Genomic DNA, 25,975 nt, shown 5'->3' on the forward strand with positions numbered 1-25,975 from the left:
AAAAAGATAAACCTATAGAATGCAAAAATTGCATGAACTCCAAAATGATAAACCCAAAGAAAACTATATTTAGATATAGTGTAATTAAACTTCCGCAGACAGGAGACAAACTCTTGTAAGCAATCAGAGAGAAATTGTATCAACATGCTACTTTTAAGGGAACATAAATTCAAATAACAGTAGATTTCTCATTAGAAACCAAGGTGGCCAGGAGGAAGCAGTGCATTTTTCAAGTGCTAAAAGAACTATCAACACAAAATTTTATATCCAGTAAAAACACCCTTCAAGACTAAAAGGGAAATCATGACATTGTTAGACTAAGGACAGTTAATAGACTGTCACCAACAGACTTAGAAGCAAGATAAAACTACTAAAAGAGCCAACCAATATCCAGTCCTATCAAATTTATCTCAAAAAAGTATTTTTCTTTTCCTTTTCATGAGTCCCTTCTTTATTTCTATTTTCCCTTTCCCCTATTTCAAACCTTGGCATCATACCTGTATGTATTACTTCACTGGCCTCCAGTCTTCCCTTACCTTTGACCTCAGATCCATTCCCATATTACATAAAATAATTTTAAGCACAGAATATAGAAAACTAGGGGCTTTCCAGGTGGCCCAGTGGTAAAGAATCTGCCTGACAATGCAGGAGACACTGGAAATGCAGGTTTGATCCCTGAGTCAAGAAGATCCCCTGGAGGAAGAAATGACAACCCACTCTAGTATTCTTGCCTGGAAAAATCCCATGGACAGAGGAGCCTAGTGGGCTACAGTCCAGGGGGGTCACAAAGAGTCAGACATGACTAAGCTACTGAGCACACTTGCAGAGAAAACTAAGTATGCCATTCCTCTATTTAAAACTTCTCAACTCTTTGGAGAGTCAAAGTTTTGTCTTCATTTAATTTGACCTCTGTTTAAAATATACAGTGAAAAGATGCCACAAAAGATATATGCATATTTTGACAGTTTTAAAATAAGAAATTGTTTAATGGATCTGACAAATTCATTTTTCTACCAGCCAAAACATATCAGAAGACAAAGAATTCATTCTGGAATGAAGTTATTTATAAAGATTTTTTTTCTAAATATATCTAGCAAACCTTAATAATAAAATGTTTGTCTACTGATTTAAAGATTTCAGCTGCCTACAGCTTTTTAGATTTTACCTAATAACAACAGTTATCCTCTCATATTTTGAACTTTCAGCGTCTAAATACCCTACATTTAGCGATTATTTATTATATAATGATCATAAAATTCTGTATTTTTAAAAAGTAAAACTTAAAATTCAAGAATAAAATAAGTTTTCTTTATATTCTACACTTTGCTAATCTCAACCTTCATAGCCTCACACTGAGGCTTTCTCTTGCTGTTTTTCCCTTTTCAGAATCTTTATACTAGATACTATTCATCCAGGGAGAGAAAATGTTAATAGTCTTCTCTTACACAGTTTCTATCAAAATAGAAATAAATGAATATTTATACAGCATCTACTATATACCAGGAATGGTGCTAGAAATTTTCATATATCCTGTACTTTCATCCTCAACACAGTTCTATGAGCTATTATTCTCATTTTACAGATGAGAAAATTGAGAATCAGAAATATTAATTTACTTGCTTAAAAGTCATTGACGTGGCTAGCGTCTGGATTCAAACCCAGGTATTCTGACTTAAGGTTCAGTATTCAATAGAAATTGAATTAGCTCCTTTGGAAAATAACTTATTAGAGGCAACAGCAAAAAGTTATCACAGAGACTTAAACTCAAAGAAAGGAATGAGGTGGGATAAACAGTAAGGTTTGGAAAAAATTCTAAAAATAAGTAAATTAGGGGAGTAGGTGATTTAGATGCCAAACAAGCAGAAGAAAAGTTAGAAGTTTACCTGTCTACTATTGTGATGGGGAAATTTTTGAAAAATCAAGGTTCATAAGATTACATAATTAGACTATTATGTGAAAAATCAACTAGTTATGATTAAAATAAAATTGGAGAGTAAGAAACATTTTCTAACACTTAACACCAAAAGTAAGTCTAGTCAACTGTTCAGTAAGTTGTGACATGAATTTACCTCAGATGTCCTAAATAAGCCACAGGAAGGTCACCACTAGTTGACGTAACAATCTTCAAAGATACTTTGAAGACTGTCCAAGTTAATTCAGAGGCAATATTCCTTTTAGAGAAAAAAAGAATCTCTAAACTCTGTCTCTAGAGACGAGATGATTCTCTATTTGATGATAATACAATTCAGAACTGCAAACATTTTCAAACCTGTCACTCCTCTCATATGGCTAAGCGCAAAAGCTTACTCTTTAAGCAATAAAATACAAAAAGAATACAGCTCTTTTCAACCTGAGAAATGGTATTAAGACAAACCCATAATCAACATGCAATCAACATTCATTCCTTAGGTCTTTCATGTTCTATTTTGTATCAAAAATATATAAAAATTATATTTAACCATATCTTAATGTTACACAAAAATGCCATCAATGAATTAAATTTTATTGTTATGTATTAACTACTATATAAATCCTGCATGCCATATAAAGATCGAAGATACTGCATGCCACAACAAAGACCTGGCACAGCCAAATAAATATTTGTTTTAAAAGGTCGAATAAACTATTCACTTACCGAGAAGCCTAAATATATTTAACCAATACCATGCTCAGAGATAGGAAGGTTCAAAAGCATTAAAATGTCATTTTTCTACACAAAGTCATTTATAAATTCAGTGATTCCAATAAAAATTCCAACCCAAGGAAAAATGCCAGAAAACTCTCCTTTGATGAACTGAATGAGATGATTATGGAAAGCTAAGCTTTAAGGTATTGACATTCCAGAATAAAGATTCACAGAATGAGAGTTTAAAGCAAAAAAATAAATACATAAGTTAAAAGACAAAAATTAGTTATTGAAAATAAAATAATAAAATTGGAAAATGCCATTTTTTTCAGCAATAGATCCAAGAAAGATAAAAACACAAAGTAAGAGATCAAAGTTCACAGGTTTAAAGAATCATTCTAGGGGAATTCCCTGGTGGTCCAGTGGTTAGGACTCCGAGCTTTCACTGCTAAGGGCCTGTGTTTATCCCTGTTTGGGGAATTAAGATTCTGCAAGCTACGCAGAGCAACTCTGTCCTCCCCGCAAAAGGAGTCATTGTAGGAACACTAAAATCAGACAACCTAGTGACCAGGAGAGACACTAGAGAAAACTGAAGAGAAGCCACTGTCAAAGAAATAATCAAAGAGAACCTTCCAGAGTTCAGAAATACAAGCCTTCAGATCACACCCAGCAAAATAAACGAACAAAAACTCACATCAAGACTCAAATATCGGACTTCCATGGTGGTACAGTGGGTAAGAATCTGCCTGTCAATGCAGGGTACATGGGTTCAATCTCATCCGGGAAGCTTTCACATGCTGCAGAGCTACTAAGCCCACGCATCACAACTGCGGAGCCACACTTGACAACTCTGAAACCTGTGCATCTTAGAGTCTGCACACGGTAACTATGGAAGCCCATGTGCCTAGAGTTTGTGCTCTGCAACAAAAGAAGCCACTGTAATGAGAAGCCCATGTACCACAATGAAGAGTAGCTCCTCATGCCACAACTAGAGCAGGTCCACGCAGCAACCAAAAGACTCAGCACAACCAAAAATAATCAATTAATTTTTAATTAATTTATAAAAGAGTCAAATATCACTGTGAAATTTCAGACTAAAACAGGTTGATTGGCATTAGACAAAATTTCAGAAATACTAAATACCAGAAAATGTTGAAGAACCAAAGAGCCTCTTGATGAAAGTGAAAGAGGAGAGTGAAAAAGTTGGCTTAGAGCTCAACATTCAGAAAACTAAGATCATGGCATCCGGTCCCATCACTTCATGGCAAGTAGATGGGGAAACAGTAGCTGACTTTATTTTGGGGGGCTCCAAAATCACTGCAGATGGTGACTGCAGCCATGAAATTAAAGATGCTTACCCTTTGGAAGGAAAGTTATGATCAACATAGATAGCATATTCAAAAGCAGAGACATTACTTTGCCAACAAAGGTCCATCTAGTCAAGGCTATGGTTTTTCCAGTAGTCATGTATGGATGTGAGAGTTGGACTGTGAAGAAAGCTGAGCACAGAAGAATTGATGCTTTTGAGCTGTGGTGTTGGAGAAGATGCTTGAAAGTCCCTTGGACTGCAAGGAGATCCAACCAGTCCATTCTAAAGGAGATCAGTCCTGAATATTCATTGGAAGGACTGATGTTGAAGCTGAAACTCCAATATTTTGACCACCTGATGTGAAGAGCTGACTCATTTGAAAAGACCCTGATGTTGGGAAAGATTGAAGGCAGGAGAAGAAGGGGACGACAGAGGATGAGATGGTTGGATGGCATCACCGATTCAAAGGACATGAGTTTGAGTGAACTCGGGAAGTTGGTGATGGACAGGGAGGCCTGGCGTGCTGTGGTTCAGTTCAGTTCAGTTCAGTTCAGTCACTCAGTAGTGTCCGACTCTTTGCGACCCCGTGAACTACAGCACGCCAGGCCTCCCTGTCCATCATGAACTCCCAGAGTTCACTCAAACTCACATCCATCGAGTCAGTGATGCCATCCAGCCATTTCATCCTGTTGTCCCCTTCTCCTCCTGCCCCCAATCCCTCCCAGCATCAGAGTCTTTTCCAATGAGTTAACTCTTCGCATGAGGTGGCCAAAGTATTGGAGCTTCAGCTTCAGCATCATTCCTTCCAAAGAACACCCAGGACTGATCTCCTTGCAGTCCAAGGGACTCTCAAGAGTCTTCTCCAACACCACAGTTCAAAAGCATCAATTCTTCAGCGCTCAGCTTTCTTCACAGTCCAACTCTCATATCCATCCATGACTACTGGAAAAACCATAGCCTTGACTAGATGAACCTTTGTTGGCAAAGTAATGTCTCTGCTTTTGAATATGCTATCTAGGTTGGTCATAACTTTCCTTCCAAGGAGTAAGCGTCTTTTAATTTCATGGCTGCAATCACCATCTCCTGTGATTTTGACAGACTGGTTCCAAATAGGAAAAGGAGTAAGTCAATGCTGTATATTGTCACCCTGCTTATTTAACTTCTATGCAGAGTACTTCATGAGAAATGCTGGGCTGGAAGAAGCACATGCTGGAATCAAGATTACCGGGAGAAATATCAATAACTTCAGATATGCAGATGACACCACCCTTATGACAGAAAGTGAAGAGGAACTAAAGAGCCTCTTGATGAAAGTGAAAGAGAAGAGTGAAAAAGTTGGCTTAAAGCTCAACATTCAGAAAACGAAGATCATGGCATCTGGTCCCATCACTTCATGGGAAATAGACCGGGAAACAGTGGAAGCAGTGTCAGACTTTATTTTGGGGGGCTCTAAAATCACTGTAGATGGTGATTGTAGCCATGGGGTCACAAAGAGTTGGACAAGACTGAGCAACTGAACTGAACTGAATACCTACAAAGATCTGAAAAGAAATTCTCTACAGCTGGCCAAAGCAATTACATGAGAGATCACATAAAAGATATTTTTGATATTCAAAAATACATAAAATTTATTTTCTATATATTCTGGCATACAAAGTTATTTGTTAAAATAGCTGAGAGATAATATAGACAGATGACAACAGTAGAAGAAACGGTGGATGTGTGCTAATGTTAATACCACACATTACAAGTACTTAGAAGATACTGTAGAAAGTTGCTGGACTGAAAGTCAAAAATTAAAGTATATTATTTAAGGCTAAAAATTAATTAATAGACAAAAAATAAAAAGAATAAAGACTACATGGAAAACGGGGCTGCTGCTAAGTTGCTTCAGTCGTGTCTGACTCTGTGTGACCCCATAGATGGCAGCCCACCAGGCTCCCCGTCCCTGGGAGTCTCCAGGCAAGAACACTGGAGTGGGTTGCCATTTCCTTCTCCAATGCAGGAAAGTGAAAAGTGAAAGTGAGGTCACTCAGTCATGTCCGACTCTTCATGACCCCATGGACTGCAGCCTACCAGGCTCCTCTGTCCATGGGATTTTCCAGGCAAGAGTATTGGAGTGGGGTGCCATTGCCTTCTCTGGGAAAATGTGGAGGGGGAAGTAAAAGAAAACTAAATTTCCCTTTAACATAACACAAAGTCCAAGCTGTTGATAAACTAAAAGATAATGAAGAATTAGGATTCTGGCAAAAATAATGAACTGAGCCAGTGTGAAAGTCTTTTGTTTCAACAGCCAGAAATTAAACATAAATTTCTGCAAAATGAGAAAAACAAAACAAAAACTGAGTGTATCTCTTTTGAAAAATATAGCTGATGAATGTATTTATTATATTTTGTAAAGTTTTTTATATAACAAATGTAAGGACTTAGGTAACAAATCATTCTTTGAATTCAGTCACAGGAAAACAGGAATCCAAAACTTCTCGTGCCCTGGTTGGGATACCTAACAGAGAAGTCAAAGTAAAACCACAGTAATGGAGAACTCCTACAACCAGTCTCCTAAGGATTAACAGAGGAAGATAAGTTCAAAATAAAAAATTACAAAATGTGTGAAGAAACCATCTACCATGAGCAAGAGCCAGAGGGAAGAACAAATAGAAGGATTAGCATCCCCCCAAAATAGGAGTTAAATAGAGTAAAAATGCCATTCAAAAAGGTATTTTAAAAAATGACTAAAACTACTAAAGAAATAAAAGCTAGAAACCATAAAAAACAAAAAATATAGATCAATGATCAGCCAGATTTGAAAAATATAAGGAAGACCTTTTAAAAAATTTGAGTATATTCCTATGCTGTACGCTGTATCCACATGACTTTATATTGACCCTCTCAATCCCCTGTACCTTTTAACCCCTTCTCCCTACTCCTTCCCTTTGAGCAACCACTAGCCTATTCTCTGTATGAGTCTGTTTTGCTATGTTTGCTCTTTTATTTTTTAGATACTGTATGTAAGTGAAATCATATAGTACTTGTCTTTCTCCATCTGATTTATTTCACTTAGATTATACACTGTAGATTCACCCATGTTGTCACAAAGGACAAGATTTCATCCTTTTTATGGCTAAGTAATATTCCACTGTGTGTGTGTGTGTGTGTGTGTGTGTATGTAAATATATCTATGTATGTGTGTATAATCATTATCCATTTCATTTATCAATAGACACTTAGGTTAGGTTGTGTCTGTATCATAGTTATTATATATACTGCTGCTTTGAACATACACGTATCTATTCAAATTAGTGTTTTTCATTTTCTTTAGATAAATGACCAAAAGTGAAATTGCTAGGTTGTATGCCAATTGTACTTTTAATTTTTTGAGGAACCCCCATACTAGTTTTCATAGTGACTGTATTAGCGTAGATTCCCACCAACAGTGCAGAATGGTTGCCTTTTTCCCATTGCCTCAACAACAGCTGTTATCTGTGTTTTGGTTTTTTTTTTTTTTTCGTAAAAGTTACCCTGACAGGTGTGAGGTGCTATTTCTCTGGTTTGAGCTGCATTTCCCTGATGATTAGTGATGCTGAGCACCTCATCATGGGCCTGTTGGCCATCTGTATGTCTTCTTTGGAAATATATCTATTTAGGACCTCTGCTGATTTCTTGGATTATTTGGCTTTTTTATATTGAGTTTTAGAGTTCCTTATATATATTGGATATTAACCCCTTATTGAACATATCATTTACAATATCTTCTCCCATTCAGTAGGCTGCCTTTTTCTTTTGTTGATAGTTTCCTCCACTGTGCCAAAGCTCTTTAGTTTGATGTAGTCACATGTTTATTTTTGTTCTTACTGTCCTCGCTCAGAAAGATTTAAAAAACATTACAAAGATCAATGCCAAAGAGCTCACTGCTTATATTTTCTTCTAGGAGTTTTATGGTTTTAGGTCTCACATTAAATGTTTAATCCACTTTGCATTTATTTTTGTATCTGGCATTAGAAAAGAGTCTACTTTCACTCTCTTACATCTATCTGTCCGATTTTCCCAACATCACTTATTGAAAAGACTCTTTCCCCCACTGAATATTCTTGGCTGCTTAAAGATAGATCAGTTCAGTACAGTTGAGTCGCTCAGTCGTGTCCGACTCTTTGTGACCCCATGAATCGCAGCACACCAGGCCTCCCTGTCCATCACCAACTCCCGGAGTTCACTCAGACTCGCATCCATCGAGTCAGTGATGCCATCCAGCCATCTCATCCTCGGTCGTCCCCTTCTCCTCCTGCCCCTAATCCCTCCCAGCATCACAGTCTTTTCCAATGAGCCAACTCTTCACATGAGGTGGCCAAAGTATTGGAGCTTCAGCTTCAGCATCATTCCTTCCAAAGAAATCCCAGGGTTGATCTCCTTCAGAATGGACTGGTTGGATCTCCTTGTAGTCCAAGGGACTCTCAAGAGTCTTCTCCAACAGCACAGTTCAAAAGCATCAATCCTTTGGCGCTCAGCCTTCTTCACAGTCCAACTCTCATATCCATACATGACTACCGGAAAATCCATAGCCTTAACTCCACAGACCTTAGTCGGCAAAGTAATGTCTCTGCTTTTGAATATACTATCTAGGTTGATCGTAACTTTTCTTCCAAGGAGTAAACATCTTTTAATTTCATGGCTTCAGTCACCATCTGCAGTGATTTTGGAGCCCAAGAAAATAAACTCTGACACTGTTTCCACATCTATTTCCCATGAAGTGATGGGACCGGATGCCATGATCTTCGTTTTCTGAATGTTGAGCTTTAAGCTAACTTTTTCACTCTCCTCTTTGACTTTCATCAAGAGGCTTTTTAGTTCCTCTTCACTTTCTGCCATAAGGGTGGTGTCATATACATATCTGAGGTTATTGATATTTCTCTTGGCAATCTTAATTCCAGCTTGTGTTTCTTCCAGTCCAGTGTTTCTCATGATGTAGTTGACCATATAAATGTGCTCTATTCTATTCCACTGATCTGTGCGTCTGGTTTCATACCAGTACCATATTGTTTTGATTATTATGGCTTTGTATACCACACAAATTTGATTTTGAAATCATGAAGCAAGACAACTCTAGCCTTGTACCTTCTCAAGCTCTCTTTGGTTGTCTGGGGTCTTCTGTGGTTCCACACAAATTTTAGGACTATCTGTTCTGTGAAAAATGCAATGGGTATTTTGACAGTGATTGTATTGAATATGAAGATTACTTTGGCCTATATGGACATTTTAACAATGTTAATTCTTTCAATCCATTACCATGGTGTATCTTTCCATTTATTTGTGTTCAGTTTCTTTCATATTTGTGTTATAGTTTTCAGTGAACATGTCATTTACCTCCTTGGTTAAATTATTCCTATTTTATTATTTCTGATGTAGTTGTAAAAGAACAACTGTAATTTCTCTGATAGCACATTATTTGTGTATAGAAATGCAACAGATTTCTGTATGATAATACTGTCTCCTGCAACTTTGTTGTTTAGTTTCTAAGTCATGTCCAACTCTTTGCAACTCCATGGACTGTATGCTCACCAGGCTCCTCTGTCCATGGGATTTTCCAAGCAACGATACTGGAGTGGGTTGCCATTTCCTCCTTCAGGGGATTTTCTCAATTCAGGGATTGAACCTGCATCTCCTGCTTGGCAGGCATATTCTTTACCTCTGAGCCACCAGGGAAGCATCCTACAACTTTACTGAATTCATTTATTAGTTCTTATCGTTTTCTGGTATTGTCTTCAGGGTTTTCTATATATAGAATCATGATATCTGCAAATAGCAACAGTTTTGCTTCTTCTGTTTCCTATTTGGATGTCTTTTATTTATCTTTCTTACCTGATTACTGTGGCCAGGAATCACTGTACCATGTTGAATAAAACTGGTAAGAGTGGGTGTCCTTGTTTTGTTCCTGATCCTAGAGGAAAAGTTTTAAGCTTTTTACCACTGTGTATATTATTAGCTGTTGGTTTTTCATATATGGCCTTTATTATGTTATGTTCCCTCTATAACCACTTTATTGAAGGTTTTTATGATAAAGACATTGAATTTTGTCAAAATCTTTTTCTGTATCTATTGAGATGATCATACGATTTTTCTTCTTCAATGTGTTAATGTGATCTATCACATTGATTGGTTTGTGGGTACTGACTCCTACTTGCATCCCTGGGATAAATCTTACTTCATCATGGTGTTTAATCCTTTCAACTGTTATTGAATTCCATTTGCTAATATTTGTTGAAGATTTTTATATCTCATCAGGTATCACTGCCTTGTAATTTTCTTTTTTGTGTGATATCTTTGTCTGGTTTTGGTATCAGGGTTAATGCTGGCCTTGTAAAATGAGTTTGAACGTATTTCTTTTGCTTCAATATTTTTGCAATAGTTGGACAAGACTAGGTATTATCTGTTCTTTATTTGGCCAAGCCACTTGACTTATGCGATCTTAGTTCCCCAACCAGAAATCAAACCTGGGCCCCCTGCAGTGGAAGCATGAAGTCTTAACCACTGGACATCCAGGAAAATCCCAACTGGTACTTTAAATACTTGGTAGAATTCCTCTGTGAAGCCATCTGATTCTGGACTTTTGTTTGTTAAGAGTTGTTTGACTACTGATTCAATTTCATTATAGCAATCAGTCAGTTCAGATATTTTATTTCTTCCTGATTCAGTCTTTGAAGACTGTATGTTTCTAGGAATTTATACATTTTCTTCCAGGTTGTCCAATCCATTGGCACATAATTGTCTACAGCGGTTTCTTATGAGTGTTTGTATTTCTTTGATATTGGTTGTAACTTCTCTTTTATCTCTGATTTTGATAGGTGTATGCTGCTGTTGTTCAGTTGCCCAGCTGTGTCTGGCTCTTTGTGAACCCATGGATTGCAGCATGCCAGGCTTCCCTGTCCCTCACTATCTCCTGAAGTTTGCCCAAGTTTCTGTCCATTGCACTGTTGATGCCATCCAGCCATCTTATCCTCTGACACCCTCTTCTCCTTCTGCCCTCAATCTTTCCCAGCACCAGGGACTTTTCCAACGAGCGAGCTATTTGCCATCAGGTGACCAAAATACTGCAGCATCGACTTCAGCATCAGCCCTTCCAATGAGTCTTCGGGGGTTGATTTCCTTTAAGATTGACTGGTTGGATTTCTTTGTTGTCCAACGGACTCTCAGGAATCTTCTCCAGCACCACAGTTCAAAGACATCAATTCTTTGGCATTCTGCCTTCTTTATGGTCCAGTTCTTACAACTGTATGTGAGACCACTGGGAAGACCACAGACTTGACTATAGGGATCTTTGTCGGGTGAGTAATATCTCTGCTTTTCAACACACTGTCTAGGTTTGTCATAGCTTTCCTGAAAAGAAGCAATCGTTTTCTGATTTCATGGCTGCGTCACCATCTGCAGTGACTTTAGAGCCCAAGAAGAGGAAATCTGTCACTGCTTCTACCTCTTCCCCTTCTATTTGCCATGAAGTAATGGAGCCAGATGCCGTGATCTTAGCTTTTTTAATATTTAGTTTTAAGCCAGCTTTTTCACTCTCCACCTTCACTCTCCTCAAGAGGTTCTTTAGTTCATCTCCACTTTCTGCCATTAGTGTGATATCATCTCATATCTGAGGTTGTTGATGTCTCTCCTGCCTATCTTGATTCTAGCTTAACTCATCCAGTCTGGCATTTCTCATGGTGTGCTCAGTTTATACTTTAAATAAACAGGGTGACAGCAGACAGCCCTGTGGTATTCCTTTCTCAATCCTGAACCAATCAATTGTTCCATACAGGGTTCTAAGTGTTCCTTGCTGACCCACATACAGGTTTCTCAGGAGAGGTAAGATGGTCCGGTACTCCCACCTCTTTAAAAACTTTTCACAGTTTGTTATGATCCACATAGTCAAAGGCTTTAGCGCAGACAATGAAACAGAGGTAGATATTTTTCTGATATTCCCTTGCCTTCTCTATGATCCAGCGAACGTTGGCAACTTGATCTCTGGCTCTTCTGCCTTTTCTAAACCCAGCTTGAAGATCTGAAAGTTCTTGGCTCATGTAATGCTGAAGCCTAGCATGAAAGAGTTAAAATAGGACCTTACTAGCATAGCATGGGAGATGAGTGCAACTGTCAGATGGTTTGAAGATTCTTTAATACTACTATAGGTGTATACTTACTGACAGTTAACATTTTGTCAACTGTTTTCTGCTTGCTTTTGTAATACTTCTACGCTCTTCCTTTAGTCTCTTTCCTTGTGGTATGATAACTTTCTTTAATGTTATGTTTGGGTTCCTTTCCCTTTTATTTTTTTTTATCTATTGCAAATTTTTGGTTTAAGATTACCATGAAGTTCATATATATTGACATGTGTGTATATATACATATATAAATATAAAATACATAAATATGGAACCAGTCTGTTGTTCCATGTCCAGTTCTAACTGCTGCTTCCTGACCTGCATACAGATTTCTCAAGAGGCAGGGCAGGTGGTCTGGTATTCCCATCTCTTTCAGAATTTTCCACAGTTTATTGTGATCCACACAGTCAAAGGCTTTGGCATAGTCAATAAAGCAAAAATAGATGTTTTTCTGGAACTCTTTGCTTTTTCCATGAAACAGCAGATGTTGGCAATTTGATCTCTGGTTCCTCTGCCTTTTCTAAAACCACCTTGAACATCAGGGAGTTCACGGTTCACATATTGCTGAAGTCTGGCTTGGAGAATCTGGAGCATTACTTTACTAGCATGTGAGATGAGTGCAATTGTGTGGTAGTTTGAGCATTCTTTGGCATTGCCTTTCTTTGGAATTGGAATGAAAACTGACCTTTTCCAGTCCTGTGGCCACTGCTGAGTTTTCCAAACTTGCTGGCATATTGAGTGCAGCACTTTCACAGCATCATCTTTGAGGATTTGAAACAGCTCAACTGGAATTCCATCACCTCCACTAGCTTTGTTTGTAGTGACGCTTTCTAAGGCCCACTTGACTTCACATTCCAGGATGTCTGGCTCTAGACTAGTGATCACATCATCATGATTATCTGGGTCGTGAAGATCTTTTTTGTACAGTTCTCCCGTGTATTCTTGCCACCTCTTCTTAATATCTTCTGCTTCTGTTAGGTCCAGACCATTTCTGTCCTTTATCGAGCCCATCTTTGCATGAAATGTTCCGGCTGTATATTGTCACCCTGCTTATTTAACTTTTATGCAGAGTACATCATGAGAAATGCTGGACTGGAAGAAACACAAGCTGGAATCAAGATTGCCAAGAGAAATATCAATAACCTCAGATATGCAGATGACACCACCCTTATGGCAGAAAGTGAAGAGGAGCTAAAAAGCCTCTCAATGAAAGTGAAAGAGGAGAGTGAAAAAGTTGGCTTAAAACTCAACATTCAGAAAACTAAGATCATGGCATCTGGTCCCATCACTTCATGGGAAATAGATGAGGAAACAGTAGAAACAGTGTCAGACTTTATTTTTGGGGGCTCCAAAATCACTGCAGATGGTGACTGCAGCCATGAAATTAAAAGACGCTTACTTCTTGGAAGAAAAGTTATGACCAACCTAGATAGTATATTCAAAAGCAGAGACATTACTTTGCTGACTAAGGTCCACCTAGTCAAGGCTATGGTTTTTCCTGTGGTCATGTATGGATGTGAGAGTTGGACTGTGAAGAAGGCTGAGCGCCGAAGGATTGATGCTTTTGAACTGTGGTGTTGCAGAAGACTCTTGAGGGTCCCTGGGACTGCAAGGAGATCCAACCAGTCCATTCTGAAGGAGATCAACCCTGGGATTTCTTTGGAAGGAATGATGCTGAAGCTGAAGCTCCAATACTTTGGACACCTCATGTGAAGAGTTGACTCATTGGAGAGGACTCTGATGCTGGGAGGGATTGGGGGCAGGAGGAGAAGGGGATGGCCGAGGATGAGATGGCTGGATGGCATCACAGATGCGATGGACGTGAGTCTGAGTAAACTCCGGAGACGGTGATGGACAGGGAGGCCTGGCGTGCTGCAATTCATGGGGTCGCAAAGAGTCGGACAGGACTGAGCGACTGAACTGAACTGAATTGAACTGATACACACACACACGTTGTTGTTGTTATTCAGTCACCCAGTCTTGTCTGAATCTTTGAGACTCCATGGACTGCAGCACACCACCTCTCTGTCCCACACCATCTCTCGAAATTTGCCCAAGTTTGTATCCATTGCATTGGTGATGCTATCCAGCCATCTCATTCTCAGATGCCCCTTTTCCTTTGCCCTCAATCTTTCCCAGCATCAGGGACTTTTCCAATCTGAGTCAGCTGTTTGCACAAGATAACTAAAATACTGGAGCTTCAGCTTCAGCTTCAGCATCAGTCCTTCCAATGAGTATTCAGGGTTGATTTCCCTTAAGATCAACTGGTTTTATCTCTTTGCTGTCCACGGGACTTTCAGGAGTCTTCTCCTATACCATAATTCAAAGGCATCAATTCTTTGGCATTCTGTCTTATTTATGATCCAGTTCAATATATATACACATACATATATGTATTCTTACATATATATTTATATATACACATATACACAATTTTATATATTTATATATATACACACATTATATAAATCTGTTTTAAAATGACAGTTGCTTAAGTTCAAATGCTTTTAAGCACTACATTTTTACTCCACAACCCATGTTTTATGTTTTGAATACCATATTTTGCATCTTTCTATTTTTTGTATCATCTAATTCTTTAATGTAGTTGTAGTTATTTTTACAACTTTTCCTTTTTTAAAAAAATCAAAACATATTTGATTTAGAATGTTGTGTTAGTTTCTGATGTATAGTAAAGTGATTCAGTTATATTGTTTTTCAGATTCTTTTTCATTTTAAATATTGAAGATAGTTCTACAACTTCTGTCTTTTAATCTTCATTCTACCCCTTTTTAAGGGTTTGAACTGCTGCCTTTACTACATATTTGTCTTTATTAGTGAGATTTCTTTCTTTCATATATTTTGTTATTTCTGGTTATGGCCTTTTCCTTTCACTTGAAGAAGATCCTTTCACATTTGTTATAGGATCCATTTTGTGATGATGAACTTTCAGCTTCTGCTTGTGTGGCAAACTTCTTCTCTCCTTCAATTCTGAATGATAGCCTTGCTGGTAAAGTATTCTTGGCAATAAGTTATTTTGTTTTTTTTTTTTGTTTGTTTCAGTACTTTAAATATAATGTGTTACTCCCTCCTGTCCTATAAAGTTTTGCTGAAAAATCAGCTGACAGGACTTCTAAACACAAAAAATAGATTTTAAAATTAAAAAGTCAATAGACAGATTAAATAGCAATTTGCAATACAGCTGAAGTGATAATTAGGGACTTTATGGCAGAGGTTATCAAATTAGACTACAGGTGAGCAGAACAGGAATGAAAGATAATTGGTTGTCATGATAAATTCTGAACTATCTGAACTACTGTTGAAGGTATTTATACCTTTAAAACATTATTTTAAAAGTTAAGAATGCTTATGTGTGTTTGATAAAACTTAGCTGAAGACAGTGTTCTGTCATTTAATACTGAGTATTTAAGGAATCGTGTGAAATTCTTCTTGAATTCATTCACAGGTACATGGAAATCTAGAGCTTCTCAGGCCTTAGCTGCAAGAATTCAAGAATAATTTTAGTCCTCAGCAGTTAAGCAGCTCACTCACCATATATATTTGATTTCTCACTGTAATTTTTCTGTTTTTTGGCCATGCTGTATAACTTGTGCGATCTTAATTCCTTTACCAGGGACTGAACATATCCCATGGCAGTGAAAGCACTAAGTCCTAATCACAGGACCTCCAGGGAATTTCCAAAGCAATTTTTTTACTTACTTACTTTTCCTTTCTTGTATTTTATATGTTTTTTTTTTAAAGTCCCTTGAGATTAATTTCAAAAATATACAAACAGCTCATAAAGCTCAATATTAAGAACAACAAACAATCCAATCAAAAAAATTGGCAGAAGACCTAAACAGACATTTCTTCAAAGAAGACATACAGATGGCCAACAGGCATATAAAAAAATGTATATAAAATCACTAATTATTAGATAAATGCAAATCAAAACTACAATGAGGTATTGCTTTACTCCATTCAGAATGGCCCTCATCAAAAAGTCTATAAATAATAAATGCTGGAGAGAGAAAAGGGAACCCTCCTACACTTTTGGTGGGAATGTAAACTGGTATAACCACTATGAAAAACAGTAATAACTACCATATGATCCTACAATTCCACTCCTGGGCATATATCTATAGAAAACTATTATGATCCTACAATTCCACTCCTGGGCATATATCTAGAGAAAACTATTATCCATCCCAGTGTTCACTGCAGGACTATCTATAAGAGCCAAGACATGGAAGTAACTTAAATGTCCATCCACAGATGAATGGATAAATACATATATATACACAATACAGCAACATGAATGGACTTTGAGGTTATCTAACTAAGTAAAGTAAGCCAGATAAAGATAAATATATGATATCGCTTATATGTGGAATCAAAAAAAAAGATACAAATGAACTTATATTTAAAACAGAAGACGCTTTTAATTTTAATTAGGTCCCATTTGTTTATTTTTGCTTTTATTTCCAGAATTCTGGGAGGTGGATCATAGAGGATCCTGCTGTGATTTATGTCTGAGAGTGTTTTGCCTATGCTCTCCTCTAGGAGTTTTATAGTTTCTGGTCTTACATTTAGATCTTTAATCCATTTTGAGTTTATTTTTGTGTGCGGTGTTAGGAAGTGATCTAGTTTCATTCTTTTACAAGTGGTTGACCAGTTTTCCCAGCACCACTTGTTAAAGAGATTGTCTTTACTCCATTGTATATTCTTGCCTCCTTTGTCAAAGATAAGGTGTCCATATGTGTGTGGATTTATCTCTGGGCTTTCTCTTTTGTTCCAGTGATCTATATGTCTGTCTTTGTGCCAGTACCATACTGTCTTGATGACTGTGGCTTTGTAGTAGAGCCTGAAGTCAGGCAAGTTGATTCCTCCAGTTCCATTCTTCTTTCTCAAGATTGCTTTGGCTATTCGAGGTTTTTTGTATTTCCATACAAATCTTGAAATTATTTGTTCTAGTTCTGTGAAAAATATAGCTGGTAGCTTGATAGGGATTGCATTGAATTTGTAAATTGCTTTGGGTAGTATACTCATTTTCACTATATTGATTCTTCCAATCCATGAACATGGTATATTTCTCCATCTATTAGTGTCCTCTTTGATTTCTTTCATCAGTGTTTTATAGTTTTCTATATATAGGTCTTTAGTTTCTTTAGGCAGATATATTCCTAAGTATTTTATTCTTTTTGTTGCAATGGTGAATGGAATTGTTTCCTTAATTTCTTTTTCTACTTTCTCATTATTAGTGTATAGGAATGCAAGGGATTTCTGTGTGTTGATTTTATATCCTGCAACTTTACTATATTCATTGATTAGCTCTAGTAATTTTCTGGTGGAGTCTTTAGGGTTTTCCATGTAGAGGATCATGTCGTCTGCAAACAGTGAGAGTTTTACTTCTTCTTTTCCAATTTGGATTCCTTTTATTTCTTTTTCTGCTCTGATTGCTGTGGCCAAAACTTCCAGAACCATGTTGAATAGTAGCGGTGAAAGTGGACATCCTTGTCTTGTTCCTGACTTTAGGGGAAATGCTTTCAATTTTTCACCATTGAGGATAATGTTTGCTGTGGGTTTGTCATATATAGCTTTTATTATGTTGAGGTATGTTCCTTCTATTCCTGCTTTCTGGAGAGTTTAAGCTTCTGCACAACAAAGGAAACTATAAGCAAGGTGAAAAGACAGCCTTCTGAATGGGAGAAAATAATAGCAAATGAAGCAACTGACAAACAACTAATCTCAAAAATATACAAGCAACTTATGCAGCTCAATCCAGAAAAATAAACAACCCAATCAAAAAATGGGCCAAAGAACTAAATAGACATTTCTCCAAAGAAGACATACGGATGGCTAACAAACACATGAAAAGATGCTCAACATCACTCATTATTAGAGAAATGCAAATCAAAACTACAATGAGGTACCACTTCACACCAGTCAGAATGGCTCCAATCCAAAAATCTGCAAGCAATAAATGCTGGAGAGGGTGTGGAGAAAAGGGGACCCTCCTACACTGTTGGTGGGAATGCAAACTAGTACAGCCACTATGGAGAACAGTGTGGAGATTCCTTAAAAAATTGCAAATAGAACTACCGTATGACCCAGCAATCCCACCGCTGGGCATACACACCGAGAAACCAGAATTGAAAGAGACACATGTACCCCAATGTTCATCGCAGCACTGTTTATAATAGCCAGGACATGGAAACAACCTAGATGTCCATCAGCAGATGAATGGATAAGAAAGCTGTGGTACATATACACAATGGAGTATTACTCAGCCGGTAAAAAGAATTCATTTAAACCAGTTCTGATGAGATGGATGAAACTGGAGCCGATTATACAGAGTGAAGTAAGCCAGAAAGAAAAACACCAATACAGTATACTAACACATATATATGGAATTTAGGAAGATGGCAATGACGACCCTGTATGCAAGATAGGAAAAAGACACAGATGTGTATAACGGACTTTTGGACTCAGAGGGAGAGGGTGGGATGATTTGGGAGAATGGCATTCTAACATGTATACTATCATGTAAGAATTGAATCGCCAGTCTATGTCTGACGCAGGATACAGCATGCTTGGGGCTGGTGCATGGGGATGACCCACAGAGATGTAAGGGGGAGGGAGGCGGGAGGGAGGTTCATGTTTGGGAACGCTTGTAAGAATTAAAGATTTTAAAATTTAAAAAATAAATAAATAAATAAATAAAACACACACACACACATACACACACACACACACACAAAAAATAAAAATAAAAATAAAACAGAAGACGACTCACAGATCAAGGGAGCAGAGGGATATGTTAGGAGGATGGGATTAACGTATATACACTACTATATAAAAGACAGATAACCAACAAGAACCTATTGTATAGCATAGAGAACTATACTCAGTATTTTGCAGTAACATAAAAGGGAAAAAACCTGAAAAATAATATAGGTTACTGAATCTTTCTGCTGTACACCTGAAACTTACATGACATTGTAAGTCAACGATACTACAATCTTGAATAAATAAATAAATAAATAAATCTCCTTTGAAATTCTTTTTGAAAGACAGTGGGAGTATATCTATAAAATACTTATTATATTAGATGTTAAAAAGTTACAGATTTATTACCCCTGCCAAAAGAGACTAATCTTCTCAGGTGTTTATATCAACTTAAATTTTTCTCTAAAGTATGTGTATGTCTTAAAAAGTTCACTGAGATTCATAAACAGGTGTTAGAACTGATTTAGCTTTATAAAACCTATAAATGTTCAGCTGCTCTCCTTGAGACCAAGTAGAGACAGAGGAAGGAAACTCCTGGTCCATTAAGCCTTCCTTATGGGTTCTCAAGGGTTCCTTGACCACAGTTTGAAAATCACTGCCACATGTGACTCTCAACTATTCAATTAATAACTTGATTATTCAATTAAGTCTGACTGTTCTAACCACAATACACGAGACAAAAAACTACAGAATATTTTGATGAAGAAGCATCCACTTTTCGGATATTTTAAAAAATAAAGCCAGACGTATAAAGAGGATGGAAATAATGGAACTGACAGAAAAGTTTAGATAAAACTCAATAATGTTATCCCAGTCAAAATTAGCATTTTTGTTGCTTCTCCTTAAAGCTAAATGAAACACAGCAATAGAAGCATAATCACTGAAAATCCAGTAATAGGTTAAGGATTATCTTAAATCTTAAGAGCAATTAGATAGAAATCAAGCTATAAAATTTTATTTTCTTACATTGTAGAGACAAGGCAAATGTTTACATCTTGAGTGCTGTTGAATTCTTTCACAATCTTGATTCTTTCCTCTGATTTTGTACTTCCATCAAGTCGTCGGTAATCAAGTCCAGATGCCATACAGTATTGCTGCAGCACATCAAGCAACTAGAGGAAAGATACAGAGACATGCAAAAATAAACTCATGGTTTAATAAGTTTCATACCATTATACAGATGAGCTTTATTAAGTATTAACATTGCTGTTCACAATTTCCTTCTTATAATTACAAGAGCAACAAATATTTTCTATTTTCTGACTCATACATCTTCCTACTATTATGCTGAAACTGACTTTAACATTTGGCAACCTTTGTGTTAAAAAAAAGAAAAATCAATATTTCAACGGAAAAAATCAATCTTTAGCTTTCTAAACTAAAAAAAAAAAGGAATAAAAAGAAAAGTATTGGCCAACTCATTTATCTAATTATATTAATTATTTTTGCTATAGTCCACATTCTTAAATATCTTAAAGAACATTTTAATTATTAACAAATACATCTAAGTAGAGAATTAGAAATCTATCTTTATGTTTGCTATCTGATAGTAAGTAATTCTGATATCGGAGAAGGCAATGGAGATTTAAGTATCTGTTTTAAAAGCTGTGAACCTCATTACCATTTCCCACAGAAATTATTAAGAAGCAGAAGATATCTGGAAGAGGTGGTAAGAATATACAGAAGAACAAAAGATCTTCATGACCCAGATAATCACGATGGTATGATCACTCACCTAGAGCCAGACAACATGGAATGTGAAGTCAAGTGGGTCTTAAGAAGCATCACTACAAACAAAGCTAGTGGAGGTAATGGAATTCCAGCTGAGCTATTTCAAATCCTCAAAGATGATGCTGTGAAAGTGCTGCACTCAATATGCCAACAAATTTGGAAAACTCAGCAGTGGCCACAGGACTGGAAAAGGTCAGTTTTCATTCCAATTCCAAAGAAAGGCAATGCAAAAGAATGCTCAAACTACCACACAACTGCTCATTTCACATGTTGGCAAAGTAATGCACAAAAGTCTCCAAGCCAGGCTTCACCAATATATGAACTGTGAACTTCCAGATGTTCAAGATGGATTTAGAAAAGGCAGAGGAACCAGAGATCAAATTGCCAACATCCGCTATTTCATTGAAAAAGCAAGAAGAGTTCCAGAAAAACATCTACTTCTGCTTTACTGACTATGTCAAAGCCTTTGCTGTGTGGACCACAACAAACTGTGGAAAATTCTTAAAGAGATGGAAACACCAGACCACCTTACCTGCCTCCTGAGATATCTGTATGCAGGTCAAGAAGCAACAGTTAGAAGTAGACATGGAACAACAGACTGGTTCCAAATAGGAAAAGGAATACGTCAAGGCTGTATATTGTCACCCTGCTTATTTAACTTATATGCAGAGTACATCATGAGAAACGCTGGACTGGAAGAAACACAAGCTGGAATCAAGATTGCCAGGAGAAATATCAATAACCTCAGATATGCAGATGATACCACCCTTATGGCAGAAAGTGAAGAAGAACTAAAAAGCCTCTTGATGAAAGTCAAAGAGGAGAGTGAAAAAGTTGGCTTAAAGCTCAACATTCAGAAAACAAAGATCAACACTTCTGGTCTCATCACTTCATGGCAAATAGACGGGGAAACAGTGACAGACTTATTTTTTGGACTCCAAAATCACTGCAGATGGTGACCGTGGTCATGAAATTAAAGGATGCCTGCTCCTTGCAAGTTAAGTTATAACCAACCTAGACAGCATATTTAAAAGCAGAGACATTACTTTGCCAATAAAGGTCTATCTAGTCAAGGCTATGGTTTTTCCAGTAGTCATGTATGGATGTTAAGAGTTGGACTATAAAGAAACCTGAACGCCAAAGAATTGATGCTTTTGAACTGTGATGTTGGAGAAGATTCTTGAGAGCTTCTTGGACAGCAAGGAGATCCAACCAGTCCATCCTGAAGGAAATCAGTCCTGAGTATTCACTGGAAGGACTGATTCTGAAGCTGAAATTCCAATACTCTGGCCACCTGATGCAAAGAACCTACTCATTTGAAAAGACTCTGATGCTGGGAATGATTGAAGGTGGGAGGAGAAGGGGATGACAGAGGATGAGATGGCTGGATGGCATCACCAACTCAATGGACAGGAGCTTGAGTAATTTCCAGGAGTTGGTGATGGACAGGGAAGCCTGGCGTGTTGCAGTCCATGGGGTCAGAAAGAGTTGGACACGACTGAGCGACTAAACTGAACTGAACTGAACTCACAGAAGATACATAAGCAGTAAATGTGGCTCGATGTTTTTTTAAATCTCTTTAAGATACAGAGACCTCTTTACAGACTTTTAGGCCTCAGGAACTAGACCTGAATCAATCGAAAATATGCTTCACACAAAACTCACCTTGGTGGAAAAGGAGAAAAGAAGAACTTTATCTTTGTTTTTCCTGCAGTGATTTAAAAGCTGCTGAAGAACCTGGAAGAGAACCACAAGAACATCAGTGAACCAGTTTCAATAAAAAGTATACTTTATATACATAAACAACACTTAAGAATTTTTTAAAAAATTATTTTATACAATATAATCTCAGTAAACTTTGATAATTCCCTTCATCTTTTCCAAGTTTAAAGTATTAGATATTACATGAGATGGTGATGGACAGGGAGGCCTGGTGTGCTGCGATTGATGGGGTCGCAAAGAGTCGGACACAACTGAGCTACTGAACTGAACTGAACTGAACTGAAATTCATCATCATATTGTTAAAAATGAGGTAAATTAAATTGCTCAAGGACTTAGTTCATCTCATCTGGATTAATAAAAAGAAAGCATTTTAGATTATGAGATGCATTTAAATTGATTAATTTCCAAAAACACTTTTTTTATACTTATAGTATGTTCAGAAACTAAATTACAGAACAGTACTTCTTTTAGGACTTGGGCCTAGATATCTATCTAATATCAAGAAAACTAGAGATATCAAGAAAACTAGAGATATCAAGGGAATATTTCATGCAAGGATGGGCACAATGAAGGACAGAAATGGTATGGACCTAACAGAAGCAGAAGAGATTAAGAAAAGGTGTACACAGAAGGACTATACGAAAAAAGGTCTTAATGACCCAGAAAACCGCAATGGTGCAGACACTTACCTAGAGCCAGACGTGCTGGAGTGTTAAGTCAAGTAAGCCTTAGGAAGCATTACTAATTACTACAAACAAAACTAGTGGAGGTAACAGAACTACAGCTGAGTTATTTATAATCCTAAAAGATGATGCTGTTAAAGTGTCAGAAATATGTGTGTGTGTATATATATATATATATACACACACACACATATATATGTCAGATATACATATTGTACCATTCTAATGGTATAAACTGAAGAGGAACCAAAGAGCCTCCTGATGAGGGTGAAGAGGAGAGTGAAAAAGCTGGCTTGAAACTCAGTTCAGTTCAGTTCAGTTCAGTCGCTCGGTTGTGTCCGACTCTTTGCGACCCCATGAATCACAGCACGCCAGACCTCCCTGTCTATCACCAATTCCCGGAGTTCACTCAGACTCATGTCTATCGAATCCGTGATGCCATCCAGCCACCTCATCCTTGGTCGTCCCCTTCCCCTCCTGTCCCCAATCCCGCCCAGCATCAGAGTCTTTTCCAATGAGTCAACTCTTCACATGAGGTGGCCAAAGTACTGGAGCTTCAGCTTTAGCATCATTCCTTTCAAAGAAATCCCAGGGTTGATCTCCTTCAGAATGGACTGGTTGGATCTCCTTGCAGTCCAAGGGACTCTCAAGAGTCTTCTCCAACACCACAGTTCAAAAGCATCAATCCTTCGGTGCTCAGCCTTCTTCACAGTCCAACTCACATCCATACATGACCACAGGAAGAACCATAGCCTTGACTAGACGGACCTTAGTCGGCAAAGTAATGTCTCTGCTTTTGAATATACTATCAAGGTTGGTCATAACTTTTCCTCCAAGGAGTAAAGCGTCTTTTAATTTCATGGCTGCAGTCACCATCTGCAGTGATTTTTGGAGCCCAAAAAAATAAATCTGACACTGTTTCTACTGTTTCCCCATCTATTTCCCATGAAGTGATAGGACCAGATGCCATGATCTTCGTTTTCTGAATGTTGAGCTTTAAGCCAACTTTTTCACTCTCCTCTTTTACTTTCATCAAGAGGCTTTTTAGCTCCTCTTCACTTTCTGCCATAAGGGTGGTGTCACCTGCATATCTGAGGTTATTGATATTTCTCCTGGCGATCTTGATTCCAGCTTGTGTTTCTTCCAGTCCAGCGTTTCTCATGATGTACTCTGCATAGAAGTTAAATAAGCAGGGTGACAATATACAGCCTTGACGTACTCCTTTTCCTATCTGGAACCAGTCTGTTGTTCCTTGTCCAATTCTAACTGTTGCTTCCTGACCTGCATACAGATTTCTCAAGAGGCAGGGCAGGTGGTCTGGTATTCCTATCTCTTTCAGAATTTTCCAGTTTGTTGTGATCCACACAGTCAAAGGCTTTGGCATAGTCAGTAAAGCAGAAATGGATGTTTTTCTGGAACTCTCTTGCTTTTTCCATGATCCAGCAGATGTTGGCAATTTGATCTCTGGTTCCTCTGCTTTTTCTAAAACCACCTTGAACATCAGGGAGTTCACGGTTCACATATTGCTGAAGTCTGGCTTGGAGAATCTGGAGCATTACTTTACTAGCATGTGAGATGAGTGCAACTGTGTGGTAGTTTGAGCATTCTTTGGCATTGCCTTTCTTTGAAATTGGAATGAAAACTGACCTTTTCCAGTCCTGTGGCCACTGCTGAGTTTTCCAAACTTGCTGGCATATTGAGTGCAGCACTTTCACAGCTTCATCTTTGAGGATTTGAAACAGTTCAACTGGAATTCCATCACCTCCACTAGCTTTGTTTGTAGTGATGCTTTCTAAGGCCCACTTGACTTCACATTCCAGGATGTCTGGTTCTATATTAGTGATCACATCATCATGATTATCTGGGTCATGAAGATCTTTTTTGTACAGTTCTCCCGTGTATTCTTGCCACCTCTTCTTAATATCTTCTGCTTCTGTTAGGTCCAGACCATTTCTGTCCTTTATCGAGCCCATCTTTGCATGAAATGTTCCCTTGGTATTTCTAATTTAAAAACTAAGATCATGGCTTAGTTGGGGCTTCCCTGGTTGGCTCAGAGGGTACAGCGTCTGCCTGCAATGTGGGAGACCCGAGTTCGATCCCTGGGTTGGGAAGATCCCAATGGCAACCCACTCCAGTATTCTTGCCTGGAAAATCCCATGGACGGAGGAGCCTGGCAGACTACACCCCGTGGAGTCGTGAAGAGTAGGAGTGAACAATTCACACACACATACACAAGATCATGGCATCCAGTCCCATCACTTCATGGCAAAATGAAAGGTAAAACGTGGAAGTAGTGACAGATTTTCTTTTCTTGGGCTGCAAAATCACTTCAGTGACTGCAGCCATGAAATGAGAAGGCACTTGCTCCTTGAAAGTAAAGCTATGACAAACCTAGATAACATGCTAGAAAGCAGAGACATCACCGTGCCTACAAAGCTATGGTTTTTCCAGTAGTCATGTACAGTTGTGAGAGCTGGACCATAAAGAGGCTGAGTGCTGAAGAATTGATGTTTTTGAATTGTAGTGCTAGAGAAAGAAGACTTTTGAGAGTCCCTTGGACTGCAAGGAGATCCAATCAGTCAATCCTAAAGGAAATCAATCATGAATATTCATTGGAAGGAATGATGCTGAAGCTGAATCTTTGGCCATCTGGTGCGAAGAGCTGATTCATTGGAAAAGACCCTGATGCTGGCAAAGACTGAAGGCAAAATGAGAAGGTGACAGAGAATGAGATAGTTGGAGAGCATCACCAACTCAATGGACATGAATTCGAGCCAACTCCAGGAGACAGTGGATGGCAGAGGACCATGGATTGCCGCAGGTCCATGCTGTTGCAAAGAGTAGGACGTAACTTAGAGACTGAACAATAACAAATTTCTTTTAGTAAGTATACAAATTTTCTTTAAGTATATGTAATAAAATGTGTTTAATTACACCTACTTTCTAAAAACTCTGATATTTATTTTCTACAACAATCAGTCA

At 37.8% G+C, this 25,975-nt stretch overlaps 1 protein-coding gene across 10 annotated transcripts in view; it reads right to left on the reverse strand.

Moving 5' to 3' along the window:
• Positions 1-25,975, reverse strand: part of ERCC6L2 (ERCC excision repair 6 like 2) — a 155,259-nt gene that overhangs the window by 76,326 nt on the left and 52,958 nt on the right. For all 10 annotated transcript variants that reach the window (XM_060409071.1, XM_060409070.1, XM_027964231.2 and 7 more), the window contains 2 exons: positions 22,253-22,324; positions 19,823-19,968 (listed from right to left, as the gene is read on the reverse strand). In XM_060409071.1, the coding sequence (XP_060265054.1) occupies positions 19,823-19,968; positions 22,253-22,324 (218 nt within the window). The remainder of the gene's footprint in view (positions 1-19,822; positions 19,969-22,252; positions 22,325-25,975) is intronic.

This window comes from Ovis aries, chromosome 2 (assembly GCF_016772045.2).
Source record: "Ovis aries strain OAR_USU_Benz2616 breed Rambouillet chromosome 2, ARS-UI_Ramb_v3.0, whole genome shotgun sequence".
NCBI lineage: Eukaryota > Metazoa > Chordata > Mammalia > Artiodactyla > Bovidae > Ovis > Ovis aries.